Source organism: Leptonotus elevatus, chromosome 5 (assembly GCF_054856555.1).
Source record: "Leptonotus elevatus isolate MCC_2025b chromosome 5, RoL_Lele_1.0, whole genome shotgun sequence".
Taxonomy (NCBI): domain Eukaryota; kingdom Metazoa; phylum Chordata; class Actinopteri; order Syngnathiformes; family Syngnathidae; genus Leptonotus; species Leptonotus elevatus.
The window spans coordinates 2,962,381-2,976,444 of NC_141243.1; the positions used below are offsets into that span (position 1 = coordinate 2,962,381).

The 14,064-nt window shown below is 39.7% G+C and overlaps 4 protein-coding genes across 4 annotated transcripts; all 4 read right to left on the reverse strand.

The window, feature by feature from the left end:
- Positions 1-22: 22 nt before the first annotated feature.
- On the reverse strand, positions 23-12,488 carry LOC147173330 (uncharacterized). The gene is made up of 5 exons (XM_086075725.1): positions 12,205-12,488; positions 11,216-11,853; positions 7,789-7,878; positions 2,976-3,168; positions 23-1,053 (listed from the first exon to the last, which is right to left on the reverse strand). Exons 1-5 carry the CDS (start codon positions 12,380-12,382, stop codon positions 305-307), a joined length of 1,848 nt encoding a protein of 615 aa, XP_085931851.1. The 5' UTR covers positions 12,383-12,488; the 3' UTR covers positions 23-304.
- Positions 3,825-6,300, reverse strand: LOC147173331 (uncharacterized). The gene is made up of 2 exons (XM_086075335.1): positions 5,901-6,300; positions 3,825-5,071 (listed from the first exon to the last, which is right to left on the reverse strand). The coding sequence occupies exons 1-2, from the start codon at positions 6,238-6,240 to the stop codon at positions 4,389-4,391; spliced, it is 1,023 nt and encodes a 340-aa protein (XP_085931461.1). The 5' UTR covers positions 6,241-6,300; the 3' UTR covers positions 3,825-4,388.
- On the reverse strand, positions 8,055-10,583 carry LOC147173332 (uncharacterized). Its single transcript, XM_086075357.1, has 4 exons — positions 10,188-10,583; positions 9,501-9,597; positions 9,206-9,380; positions 8,055-8,787 (listed from the first exon to the last, which is right to left on the reverse strand). Exons 1-4 carry the CDS (start codon positions 10,512-10,514, stop codon positions 8,502-8,504), a joined length of 885 nt encoding a protein of 294 aa, XP_085931483.1. The 5' UTR covers positions 10,515-10,583; the 3' UTR covers positions 8,055-8,501.
- Positions 12,489-12,938: 450 nt separating the features above from the next.
- Positions 12,939-13,964, reverse strand: LOC147173333 (cystatin-B-like). Its single transcript, XM_086075385.1, has 3 exons — positions 13,807-13,964; positions 13,634-13,735; positions 12,939-13,200 (listed from the first exon to the last, which is right to left on the reverse strand). The coding sequence occupies exons 1-3, from the start codon at positions 13,870-13,872 to the stop codon at positions 13,072-13,074; spliced, it is 297 nt and encodes a 98-aa protein (XP_085931511.1). The 5' UTR covers positions 13,873-13,964; the 3' UTR covers positions 12,939-13,071.
- Positions 13,965-14,064: the final 100 nt, after the last annotated feature.

Below are 14,064 nucleotides of genomic sequence, written 5' to 3' on the forward strand. Positions count from 1 at the left end.
CAGATTTTGCATTATTTACAGGTGAAGTTCACAGTTTTATTCTATTTGTAAAAAAATTAACTGACATAAACTTGATGCTATAAATATATACAGATTTTGCATTATTTACAGGTGAAGTTCACAGTTTTATTCTATTTGTACAATAACAAACACAAAGGTAAATCATTTGTGAAGATGCCAAAATTGGGTAAAGCAGATAAAGTGATAATTAAACAGCTGAGTCAGACGTAGAAGATAATTGTTTGTAGTGTACAGGACAGAAAAACAGAACATTTACAGCTCTTCAGAAAGAAAAAAAAATCAACTACTGTGAAACTTTTTTCATTTTCTCTGTGTTATGTACACGCATGTGCACTTTCAAACTGGACCTATGACGAAAGTTTACACCACAAACTGAACAATTATAGGGTTTTTCTCCCGTGTGTGTTCTCATATGTATTTCCAAATGATACCTCCGAGAAAACGTTTTATGACAAACTAAACAACTAAAGGGTCTTTCCCCAGTGTGTGTTTTCATGTGTGTTGCAATGCTTGGCTTTTGCGCAAATCTTTTGCCACAAACTGGACATGCAAAAGGTTTCTCTCCTGTGTGTGTCCTCAAGTGTATATTCAATATTGAATTGGCAGAAAAGCTTTTATTACAAAAAGAGCAGGCGAAACGTTGTTCGGGCGTTTGTGACGTTTCCTTGTTGCCAAGAGTTGTCTCTGACCGTTTGTTGTCACCTTCGCCGTATGCGTCGCTCCTTAAAGATTCTTCCACGTTTCCACTGTCAAACAGTGGAGTGAAAAAGTTGTCCGATGGTGGTCCTCCCCGCTGGTCTCCACTTGGACCGTGATGAAGCTGCAACCACTTGGGCGGTTCGTCTTCGTCGTCCCCTGAGATGCCAGTCAGTGGAAACTCGATGATGTCTTCCTCCTTAATGTGGGGGGGCTGTAGATCCTTTGCGTCCTCTTGAATGTAGATGGGCTGTGGATCCTCCTCTTCCCTGCTAAAGTCGTGGGGCTGTGGATGCTCCGAGCCCGAACTGGAGCTCCCCCATTGTTGCTGAATATCTGCGAGACACGAGCAACACAAACACAATGAGGCTCACCCGCATGTATTCCGATTCTATTATGTCATCTCCAAATACTTTTTTTTTTTTTTTGCATTTTAAAGAATCGTTCCATGTGGTGTTCCTCAAGGCTCAATTTTAGGCCCTTTTTTGTTCAATTATGTTGCTTCTCGGTGGTGTTGCCAGGAGGAACAGAGTGAATTTCCGTCGTTACGCTGGTGACAAGCAACTGTATGAACGTGAGAGTGCATGAATAGTGAGTGCATCCATTGTGAAATGTGTGTTATAAAGCCGATTCATTGTTATTATTATTATTGTCTGCTGATGACAAAAGTCTATTGAAATCCTTTTAAATGCACTTTAGACAACAAATCCTGTTTGTGCATTATAATTTAATGCACAAACTGATCTTTACAAATAGATTGAACTTTAAAGTGCAATACTATATTTTCATTTCTAAATATCTGGGACCAGTCGTTTTTCAATTTGTCATTTTATGCTGGTTTAACATTTTGCAAATCCCTGCCTGCTCATCCCAGCTGAACAATCAGTTACAAAAATATAAGCATTTGTATTTAAATAGTACAACCGGATATCATCTTTTGATTTAGAGCAAAGATGAAGGAAAGCGGGTCACGTCCTCCTCCCTGACTTTGCCAAGATATCTTTCAGTTGGGGCGCCCTTAAAACTGCTGTTCAAAAATAAACCACATGGGGTTATTTTTAACCCAGCTGTTTCAAAGAGTGGGGTGGGGAGTCTGAGGAGAAGCATCAGGTTGTATATGAATTGTTTCCTTGCATGTAAGTTCTCGTTAAATAGCACCTTTAACACTGTTGGGTCAGGTTTCACAACAGTGTTTGTAATCATTAGCCCAGCACAGATGTCATGTAGACATCTGTATGTGGTTGTGCTTGATACACTGACACCAGCTTCAGTCCACTCCTTTTAGGAAGCGCCTCCAGATTTGTTGAAATTTGCTTGACATCCTCTTCATCCCTTGTGCAACTTTTCTGGACACGTTTTTTTCCCTTCCTCTTAATGTCTGTGCTCTGTGAGCATCCAGCATATTTTGGAATTTCTTTTTGAGACCTTTGCTCCTTACGGAGGATGTCAATTATGGTTCTCTGCACAAAAATGAAACCAGCCGTCTTCCATGATTCTGAAGCCTACTGAACCAGACTGAGGCCATTTAAAGTCAGAGGAAAACCTCTGCAGTTGTTTTGCATGACCTAGTTTGCAGAATTGGGACACAGGCAGCCTACAACGTTGAGCTAAATTGTCACGATATTCTTGAATTCTTATTTTGTGAAACAGACTTTTTTTAAATGAATAATATTTTTGTGTCAAAGGGTTGACATTTTACTTTTTGTGTGGTGAACTAATGTAACACGCAAGTTTCACTTTTAGAAACAAATGACTGAAATAAATTATCGATATTCTAATTATATGACTAGCACCTGTACAATTTCCATTTTCTTTGCTGGCCAACACTTATTTTTTGAGGGCTAATACGTGACACATTGAATACACCAGTAAAGTGAGGATCACGTGACGTCCGTATTTATTTTCGTTAATGGTGTGGCACTTCAAAGCATACATTTCAAAGCATACATTTTGGTGTACGGTTTTTTCGCGTGAGAGATTATTTGACGTCCATTTCAGTCAACACAATTCTGAAATATGTTTTGCTTGTATTGTTTCCTTTAAAACAAAAAGAAAACAAACATAGTTATGCCACGATTTTATTGGGCCTTTTACACTAAATCGCCTCTTTTAGACAAGTAAAAAAATAACTAGTATTAAAAAAATGAACACGTAATTTGGTCTCGACCTTTGATCTTTAAACAGATAGAATTAGTGGTGTTCCAAAACAATTTTTGGTATTAATAAATGGTTGCAAAAATAAATGTTCATGAACAAACCTTTGACCCGTATCACAATTTGAGCGTTGCAAACATGTTCCAGTTGTCGTCGATGTCGTTCGGTCTCCTCTCTCGCTCGACGAAGTTGCTCCTCGTACGACGCGATCGTTTTCTCAAAAATTCCGAAGATTTCGTCGGCGGCCGCAATGAGTCGCTCCCTCACCAACTCCTTCAACATGTTTGGTGTTTTAATCTATTCTGGACAGTTGAACGAGCACAGAAAACCAAGTTTAACCTAGCGTTTTGTTCCTCGTCATCCGCTCCAGGCGAAATTAGGACAGTTATGTTAACTTCCGGCTTTGTCTTCTTCGACGGTGATTTACAGCGACACTGCCCGTATGTTACACGGCCGCCATCTTGCGGCGATATTGACGACGGCTCAAGACGAGTACTGTGGGGAAAAAATGCAGACGTCGGAACTAAAATCCTATCAAATGTTTCTTCTTTATTGCTAGATTTGGCCCACTCCCCTTCATAGATAAAATAGCTATATGAATAAATGTTTTATCTTATTTTTTCCCCAATGGTATATCTTATTTTTCAATATTCATGTACTCATACTTTTCTATAATTTGCTCTTGTGGCATATTTTTACACACTAATTGCATGTTGTATTAATCCTAACAAATTTCCATCAGTAATGCTTGTGCTTTTATCGTTACTCTGACTTACATATTTTGATAATGTCATATGTCCTGTCTTTATATGATCAAACCCATTTGATTTCATCAGCATTTTAACTACTCTCTCATCCATTTACCTTTGTATAACTCATTCTCAGCCCTTTGTTCCATTTCACTTACTCCATAATATGAGAAATCCATGATATAAAAAAATACTCACTAAGCATGTTTTTATAGCATTTATGGCACCTTATTTAAAAAAAAATCTTTAAATTTTTACGATACAAACACATTTCAACTTATTGAGAGAGTAAGGGCAATGGATAACACAAATATATTGCAGTTTACTGATTCCTCTATGTAGCCTACTAAGAGTAAACAAATCCCGCTTAATTACTATAAAATACACATCATGAATCGTGCCCAAAGATGTACATTATAAATCAATTACTTTATGTTGGCATAAAAAGCAGGCATACAGAGGAATTGATATTTAATAACCTTCAGCAAAAAGTAGGCTGTGCTTGAACTACTTCCTGTTGTCTTCTTTGGTCAAAGTTAGTGTCAAAATTAAGTGTGCCACCATCTAGTGGCAGGGGGTGGAATTACACCATAAATAAACAGGAGCCAGAACAAAACATTTTGAACCCCGCACAATAAATCCACAAAATACCGGAACTGTAAAGGGCTTAACTGTAGATCAAACTCTTTGCCCGTGTGTTCCTTATTTTCCACACGATTTACCTCTGTACCAGTTCTATCCTGCCATTTACAGATTAAGTATTTTCATTCATTTCTTGTCTCTGTGTTGATTGCGCATGTGCAAATTCAAAGTCGTCCTACGACTGAATCTTCCACCACAGATCGAACAACTAAAGGGTTTTTCTCCCGTGTGTGTTCTCATGTGTGATACAAGATGTTGCTTTTGAGTAAATGCTTTACCACAAGTTTTACAACCAAAAGGTTTTTCGCCAGTGTGTGTTCTCATGTGTGCTACCATGGTTGCCTTTTGAGAAAATTTGTTTCCACAAATTGAGCAGCGGAATGGTTTTTCTCCAGTGTGAGTTCTCAAGTGATTTATCAATACTGACATGTTTGACAAACGTCTACCGCAAACTGAGCAGGAAAAACCCTGTTTCCACGTTTTTGAAGTTTCCTCGTTGCCAAAAGTTGTCTTCTTTTCAGAGCAATTCGACTGCTTGTCGTCTCCTTCGCGGTCTGCGTCGCTCCTCAAAGGTTCCTCAGTGACATCACAGTCTGACAACGGAGCTAAGTGCCCGTCCGGTGGGGGTCCTCCACTTGGAGTGTGATGATGAAACTGTAGCGACTTAGACGTTTCTTTCCCGTAATCTTCGCTCTCCGCGTAGGGAGCAGCGAGGGGCAACTCGCTGACGTCAGCCTTTTCCTCTTCCTCCTTAATATGGGTGGGCTGTGCATGCTCCAAATTGGAGCTCCCCCCATTCTGCTGGATGTCTGCAAGACACATGCAACAAAACACAGTTCGGCTCACACATATATTATACACATATTGTGATTCTGCCAGTTTGAAGCCATTTATTTATTTAATGACTATATTTATTGCATGGAATTGAGTTTTTTAGAAATGTTTTAAAACTTTTCTGTGTTGTTGAATTCAATTATTTAAACACAGGTTTTTTTTTTTTTATATTTAAATGCATTGTTAATGTAAAAATATTTTATGTAATAAAACCAACCTCTACTTCGGTTTTTATGGTTGTTTTTGAGCTGGTAATACTTGGTATAAATTATATATATATATATATATATATATATATATATATATATATATATATATATATATATATATATACACATTTTTATTATTATTATTAGACTGCTTCAGTATTTTTTTTATATATATATATATAATATTTTCACTGCCTTCATATACTGTACTTGAAAGTAATTTTAATTATTTATTGGAGAAGTGAGTTAGGGTACTGGTACATTTCTAAACTGTGAGGTTTCTGTCTTCTGCTTCACACGCAGTGGACACGTCACGTGACGCCAAGGCAGCGTTTTGATTGGCGATTGTGAAAATCAAGATGGCTGGCTGCCGTCGGTGAGTTGAAATAAATGTTCTAGCTCAAGTGCTATTAAACAATATTTACGAATTCAAGCGTTACGAATGTGTTGTCGTTTGACCGCAAATCGCCTCTCTTAGAAGGGGAAAATGCTTAAGTTAAATCAACCAAAGCTTCTATCATTTTTTGTCTCGCTGTTTTAGTGCCATAAGATGCCATTAATAGGTATATTGAATATAATAAACGTCTGGACAGACCATCAATACGCAGCACAATTTGAGTGTTGCAAACAGCTTCCATTTGTAGTCGGTGTCGCTCAGTCTCCTGCCTCGCTCGGCAAAGTTGCTCCTCATACGCCGCGACCGTTCTTTCAAACAAATCGAAGATTTCGTCGGCGGCCGCAATCAGTCGCTCCCTTACTAAACGTTTCAACATTTTTGACGTTGTACGCAGTTCAACGAGCACAGGAATAAGAACTGACCCGTGTGGTCCAATGTGGACTGTTATGCGTTGTTCTTTTCTTTTTTTCTTCTTCGACAATGCTTTTACGGCAACACTGCATCTGGCGGCCGCCATCTTGCGGCGGTTTTCCACCATGGGAGAATTTTCTACCACAAACCCGAAAAACTAAATGTTTTTCTCCTGTATGTGTTCTTATGTGTGAAACATTTAGATAAACATTTGCCTCAAACTAAGCAAGTATAACGTGTAAGCATTAGATTGAATTTTCTTGCTTATAGGAGTTGTGTCCTTTTCAGATTGTCATCTTCCAAGTCGTTAGTGTTATTCTTTGAAAATATAATAATCCTGAACGTTGGTTTGTCTGAACAATGAAATAAAGTGGATGAAACCTGATTTCTATAGTGATGACTTGACAACATTAAATAAAAGCAGTCATTGAATTTTGAAGTTAGAATGTTTAAAAAAAAATCATGGTGTGTTGTCTGTTGCTCACTTGACAGTCATGTTCAATCTATAAATCCTTCGCTTCTTTCCAGCAAACGTTTAAGTCTTTCTATAGGTGCCCATGCTGCATAAGGTATTGTGAGTGTAGCTACAAAAGCTAAGTTATTTCCCATCTAAATTGTTTTAAATTACATTTTAATTTTAACATGTAATGTTTGTATCCCTGCAAATAAAGCATAGTGCATGTAGAGTATTTAGAATTAGAACATTACAGCAAATCAGTGTCTTTAAAAAAAATTCGACAGCTGAGGTGTTGGCAGGCGCTGAAGAAATACATCCTCTTGTACTCCACTTGATGGCTGACAGGCAGCTTCTTGTGTATTTTGACAAAAGCACAAGGCCAAATGTCTTGCCATATCGATCCTTCGAATAACTGTGCGTGAACAGTACGGACAGTGGTAATGCCCAAGGGCTCGACATGGCATTGAGCATCTTTGTAGATCTGTGGCATTAACCGGCACAGGCGTTTCCATTTCAAATTCAGCTGCTCCTGCAAAATGCACGGCAAAATAAATGTAGATTTAAAATTAACCGAATTTACGGATACATGAAAATGTCATTCAAAAATACTTCTGCTGCACCTGGCGCTGATGGGCATGCATAGGCGTGGTCTTCATCCACCTGAGAAGCAGGTAGTGCTGGTGGGTCAGTGGGAGCAGTGGATGGTGCTTCCAGGGCATCGAGTTTATTTTGACATTGACATATGGCCAAATGCCTCGCCATATCTATCTTCCGTATAACTGTGCGTGAACAGCACGGGCAGTGATAATGCCCAGAGGCTCGACATGGCATTGAACATCTTTGCAGATCTGTGGCAAATCCTGCTCCTGCAAATGCAAGAATTTTAAAATTCATGAATAACTCATAAATGATATGAATAACATAACTACTAACTAACTTTGTATTTAGATGGATACACACATTAGATTTATGGCAAAAATAAATATAGATAGAACTTAACTGAACTTAAAATGAAAATGTAATTGCAAACAAATTTGAAGATATAACACAGTTACGATATACTGTAATAATACACAATACAGGATGGGATCACGGCCAAATATTCACTAACTTTCCGATTAGCTGACCAGGAAAACCAAGACGTTTTGTGGCAAAGTAATCAAGATTACACTAGATCATGTTAACAAAAGTGATCATAATACAGTATATCTCATTCACCTTGGACTTGAAACCCAACTTGAGCGATGCCAGCAGCTTCCAGTTGTCGTCTGTGTCGCTCCGTCTCTTCTCTGGCTCGACAAAGTTGCTCTTTGTACGAGGCGATCGTTTTTTCAAATAGTCCGTAGATTTCGTCGGCGGCCGCAATTAGTCGCTGCCTTATCAACTCTTTTAACATCTTGATTTTTGTTGGTAGTTCAAGGCGCACGTAAGAAAAGATTAGTCAAGCAAATTCAGGAAATCATTTGCGATTAGCTGTACGAGACTGGTCCAACTCTTTCTGATTGGCTGGCATTCTTTTTCTTCTTTTAATTAATAACGGATTACAACTCTTTGGTGCATACCGCCACCTACTGTACAGGAAGTGCGAAGGTGCGCACCCATCTAAAATAACTTCCAGCAATGTTTTAGCCTGTTGTTATACTCTTCACAGATGATGTTCACGTTTGGACAATCCACTATTATTATAGAAACATTTAAATGTATCTATTCTTTCATTGTTGTGTGTGCACGTGTCGTCAAAGTGCCATACTGGAGAACATTTTAGCACAAACTGAGCAAGGGGGTCGTTTTTCTTCCGAGTGCATTCTTATGTGTATCCTCATGTGCTGTTCAGCAAAATCTTAATGACAAACTGAGAAAGCCGCACGTTTTATACATGTTGGTGAAGTGTTTTTTGTGTTGGTTTTCTTTAAACTTTGGTTGTATAATTTTTACTGTTTTTCATCATCTCCGCTGTATGTGTCACACTCCAAAGGTTCTTCCATGTCATCACTGTCTGACAGTGGAGCGAAGAGGCTGTCTGGTGGCAATCCTTCACTTGGATTGTGATGATAACGCCGCGATGACTCGCGCGGTCCGTCTTTGTCGTCGTTATGCTTCGCCTCGACAACAGCCAGCGGGATCTTGCCGACGTCAGCTTCCTCGTCTTCCTCCTTAATGTGGGGATCTGCGGTTGCTTCTAGTTCAAATTGGAGCTCCCCCTGCGCTGATGGACATCTGCGCGACACAATACAAAACAATAGAGATGGCAGACCAAAATTATTATCGCTAACCTAAATTGTTTTGTTATTAAAAACTCATAACAAGGCTGTTATGTTCGTCCAAGAAGGAATTCAACTGCGTGTACCATTTCCCCCCCCCCCCCCCCCGATTTTTTTATAAAATAAATGAATAAACTAAAGTAGCAATGCATGTTTGTTTTTTTACCAATAACATTTCATATTCACTGGCTGGCTCGAGATTTAAGTTATATATTTTTTTCATCCTCTGATTAGTTGGTCAGAGCAAAGCTTGTTACAGCTAACTTGGACAAGTAAAACACATCTGAGCGATCACAAGGTTCAATTAAATTGTATTTACATTAAACATTTACGACAAAACTAATGTAAGAATGTAAGCTATGTTTACTTCTTACCTAGTAGAGTTCACAGAGCTGGCATCCAAATGACAGCTGGGGTCCAAAGGAGACGCTTCGCACCATTTCCGTTTCAGTGTTGTACAACTTGCCCTGGGACTTTCAGGAAGAGGGCTTTCCGTCAAAGTCCCAGTGTCACAAGACACACTTCGGCTCGGGGCTCGGGCCTGGATGGCTGTAACGAGACAAAAATGTTTATAACAGGGTTCATAATATACAAATACATACGTTGTTTTAAAAGAACAAATCTGCAATAAAATACTAGTGTATTGTAGACTGCAGTGAGAGAAATCACCTTTGCTACGCCTGTAAGGCTTCAGGTTAGCCTGGACAAATGCATGCTTATTGATGACACGCTCAGTCTGACAGCCAATTTCTCGGGTTGATTTTGGCTGAAAACATATAAAGAATAAATAATGTTTATAAAATTACACTGTGCTACTAAGGACAGAATGACTTCTTTTTTTTTGTTAATCATCCATCCCTAAATGTGGCATAACAATACCTACAGCCTTATATGACGAGAACACGTCACAAGTCAAAATGGCGGCCAACTCGGTGAAAGGAAGCTCTTCACTCATTGAAAATAGTTGGATTTTGAATGGTTGTAATTTGATTTGTCAGGATTATTTTTTATTTCAAAATGTGATGTGATGTCGTTTGACAACTATAACAATCTGACTTCTTTGTGTGATAGCCAGCACAGGCAAAAGCAATACAATACGTAGTTAGTTTTCACCGTGTAGACGAAGCGGTTGCATTGCGGAAATATCATAAACACCCGGATGTTCAGAATGGTCAATTTGTCAGTTACAAAAGAAAAAAAATCACTATTGAAAATTCAGTGTGCTTGCAAATTCTTTACGAAAACAAGTAGCATAACGACAGAAAAGTGTAGTCGCTGCATACCCTGCTACTAACCATCAAAGATAGTACATATAATTTTAATTTTTTCACACCATTGTAAAAAGTAAACACTCACTACAGATTGGATTTGGCGCTCGAAACCTCCGCGGTGAAGGCGAGGCAACAGTATCGGTGAGCTTTGGCTCAGTCGTGGAAGAGCAAGGTTGGGGACTGCTTCGCTCTTCAAATGAAGTATCTTAGAATAGCCCATTTCAAACTCCATGAAGTTGGCGTAGCAATCACGCGTAAAATGTTGTTTGCAAACTCCGGCTCTATGCGGGAGTTCAGTGTTTTCCTCGCGGCCAACGACGCGCAGCCACCGGCGCCTCATCTCTAAATCCAGTGGAAATTGATGCAAACCCACATTGCTACAGCAACCCACTACGCTGCACTTTCTCCCCATCCTAACAAACAGTACAAGTTACAAAAGTAGGACAACACTGGTCCCCATTGCGCGTTCTTCTGCCCGCGCATGCGCAGCTTGATTGCTAAACTACGGCATCCACGATAGGACAAAACACTTGCCTGAACAAGCTGAGGAGCGTAAAAAAGCATATCTGTGAATGTAATGCAACACTGTCAAGTTCTATTCTCTCGTTGAGGGGGAGAACGCGAGAGAGAGGTTCTGTAATGAACGTGTGACCAGTAGCAAGGAAAAAAGAATAGTTTAACATACACACGTTATGGGCTATCTTATCGATCTATCTATCTGGAATACAAAATCAGTCGCGCAGTACAGACAAAAACAAAATAACACGACATAAATTAATACATATCATAAGTAGGGGGTAAGTGAATAAGTAAATGACCGTTGCGTTAAAAATAGTAAAATATCCCACAATCCCATGCGGTCATCCATTTTGACAGGCCGCATTTACCAAGAATCCTACGTTCACAATAGCGTTCGTCATTTCACTCGTAATTCATTAATTAGTCAGTGGGGGAAAAAATATCACAGAAATCAGGACGAAATGAGAGTTTATTCTTTCATTTGGTTGAGTGAGTCAGTATATATATACAGTAAAATCACAGAACACAGGATCGTCTGGGTTTTGAGAATGTCAAAAATCATCTAAAATGGCTGGCAAATTATAAAACATTGACTCTTTCCGTGTTGTGTGTGCGCACGTGTGCAGTCAAACTGGAGCGACGGGAGTAGCTGCCACCGCAAATTGAACAACTGAAGGGTTTTTCACCTGTGTGTATTCTCAAGTGTGACACCATGCTTGGCTTTTGCGTAAACCCTTTACCGCAAAATGAGCAACGGAAGGGTTTTTCTCCGGTGTGCATCCTCATGTGCGAAATCATGCTTGGCTTTTGAGTGAACCTTTTACCACAAACTGAGCAAGGAAAAGGTTTTTCTCCAGTGTGTGTTATCAAGTGTCGATTCAATATCGATTTTTTAGCAAAACCTTTACCACAAACTGAGCAGATAAAATATTGTTCGCGCGTTTTTGAAGTTTCCTTGTCGCCACGAGTTTTTCTCATTCTGGAACATTTCTGCTGTTTGTCGTCAACTTCGTCTCGAGGTGGTCCTCCACAGTGGTCTCCACTTGGACTGCGATGATGAAGCCATGACAACTCGGGTGGTTTGTCTTCGTTACTTTCACTCTCCGCATAGAGGCCAGTTAGTGGAAACTTGCTAACGTCAGCCTCCTCCGCTTCCTCCTTAACACAGAAGGGCTGTGGATGTTCGTCTACATCTTTCAAGTGTGTGGACTGTGGATCGTCCTTCTCGGCATCTGCAGTACATCAACAACACAAACATAATTTGGCTTGCGTTAATTATATTGTGATTCTTTCATATGCTCCAACCGTGTGGTTCTGTGTAATGAATCTCTGTTGTTATAACAGCTCGACTCCAAAATAATTTGGTATGGTGAAATGGCGTTTTTCATGCAATACTATAAAACGTACCATTGTGATTTTTTTTTAATGTTAGTTGTATACACATTGAATATTCGGAAATGTCCATATTTGAGCGGCGTTAATGATATAACTGCATCAACGATTAACTGGTTTACAATAATATTAAACATCGATTTTCAGAAGAAAACCTCAGTCTCATTTTGTTCAGTAAACCGCAAACTGACCTTCACCGCGTATCGCAATTTGAGCGTTGCAAACATCTTCCAGTTGTCGTCGTTGTCGCTCGCTCTCCTCTCTGGCTCGAAAAAGTTGCTCCTCGTACGACGCGATCGTTCTTTCAAACAACTCGAAGATTTCGTCGGCGGCCGCAATCAATCGCTCCCTCACGAACTCTTTCAACATTTTGATGTTAACGGTTCAAAAGCCAACGGCGGAAAACACTTTTGAACGTCACCCTTTGTTTCTCGCCGGCGTTTCAGCGTTCGACAATGCTAACTAGATTATTCTAAACTACTTCCGGTTTTGTCTTCTTTTTTTTTGTATGGCCATCGGCGAACAGCATGTGGGTGCATTACCGCCACCTACCGGATGGAGTCTAGCTCAGTCGATGCGCGAGATAGTCGTTTTGTGTGCCTTGTTTTTTTTTTTCAATCATTATCGTTTAAGTGTGTTTGTGTTACCCGTAGTTCACTGAACGTGTGTCTTAACTCACTTGTGGATTACATTTGTGTGACTCATTGTTCAGAAAGAGTGACTGTGACTTGTGTAAAATATTATAAAAACCTCCGGCAACTTGGGTTGACCCTCTCCAGATGACAACAAGACAAGCATTCCATAGAATTTCACCATGATACACCAAAATCAATGACTCTGCGTGTGGTCTCGGCGCATGTAACCCACCACTCACCCATCTCTGCTTCAGAGTACGAGTCAAGCTTCTCAAATCAAACACCAGAACATCAATCATTTCTTTTAATAAATGAACTCATTTAAAAAAAAAATGTTCATATACTCCAGTACAAAGCACATTATGATTTCATATTTAATTGCAATGCACTAGTTGCCGTATAGACTAACAATGGAGTCTTCATTCAGAAGAACTCAATGGCGTCGGCATGAGTCTTGGATTCTTTGATGTCGGCCAACTTCACCTTCGACCCAGCGTGAGGCAGACTTTGGTGGACGCGAATATGGACGTGGTCGTCCCCTCCCACGTGCACCTACAACAAAAGTAGAACAACACCAACGTCAGCTGCTACTTGATACGCTAACAATTGTGAACAACTGCACATTCTGGTACGGCTTTCTCCAAATGACACTCAGATTGCGACTGGCCATGGCGCCATCAACGCCCATACCAAATGTCAAAGCTTCTGCTTTTGACACTGCAATGATGACGTATCAATATCAGGAACCCCCACATTCGGAGCTCTAATTACCTGGAATTGAAAATCTTGCTCATACGACAGACTTGTTTTACAATATTACAATAAAATCAAGTAAACCAATCATTCAGGGCACACACAAAAAAAAAAAATCCAGGTAGAAGATGCTTCTCTATCGTGGTGGTTAAGTACTATATTATTATTTTTGACATAATAAAAATGATGACAAAACAATCCGAAATCACGTGACTGATTATCATGCGCTTACCTTGATGAAGTAGTTGGTCCCAGCCACAACCTGTGATTTGTAATTCTTGGCAGTGAAAACGACGTAAGTTTTCCCAGTTTTTTGCTCCGCTTCAGGCTTCACCTAAAAGTCATTTGTCAGCTTTGGTTTAGTTACTTTTTCATATTTTATGTACAATAAAAATCGTAACTTACTTGGTCGCAGATTTTCTGAATATCTGCGTCGGCATTTATCGCATTTGCAAGCCCTCCGCACATCATCTTGGCGTTTATCAAGGACTGCAGAAAGACAAGGAGCCAGAAAAGATACACTACAATATGTCTCGACGATTGCGCCTTATAAGAACACTACCGGCTTGTCATGTGACGATGACTAATGGACCGTACCATTCGCATGTGGGCGAGGGGGTCGTTAGTTAAACCTTGACAGAAAAGCGTTACTTTATTCAGCCT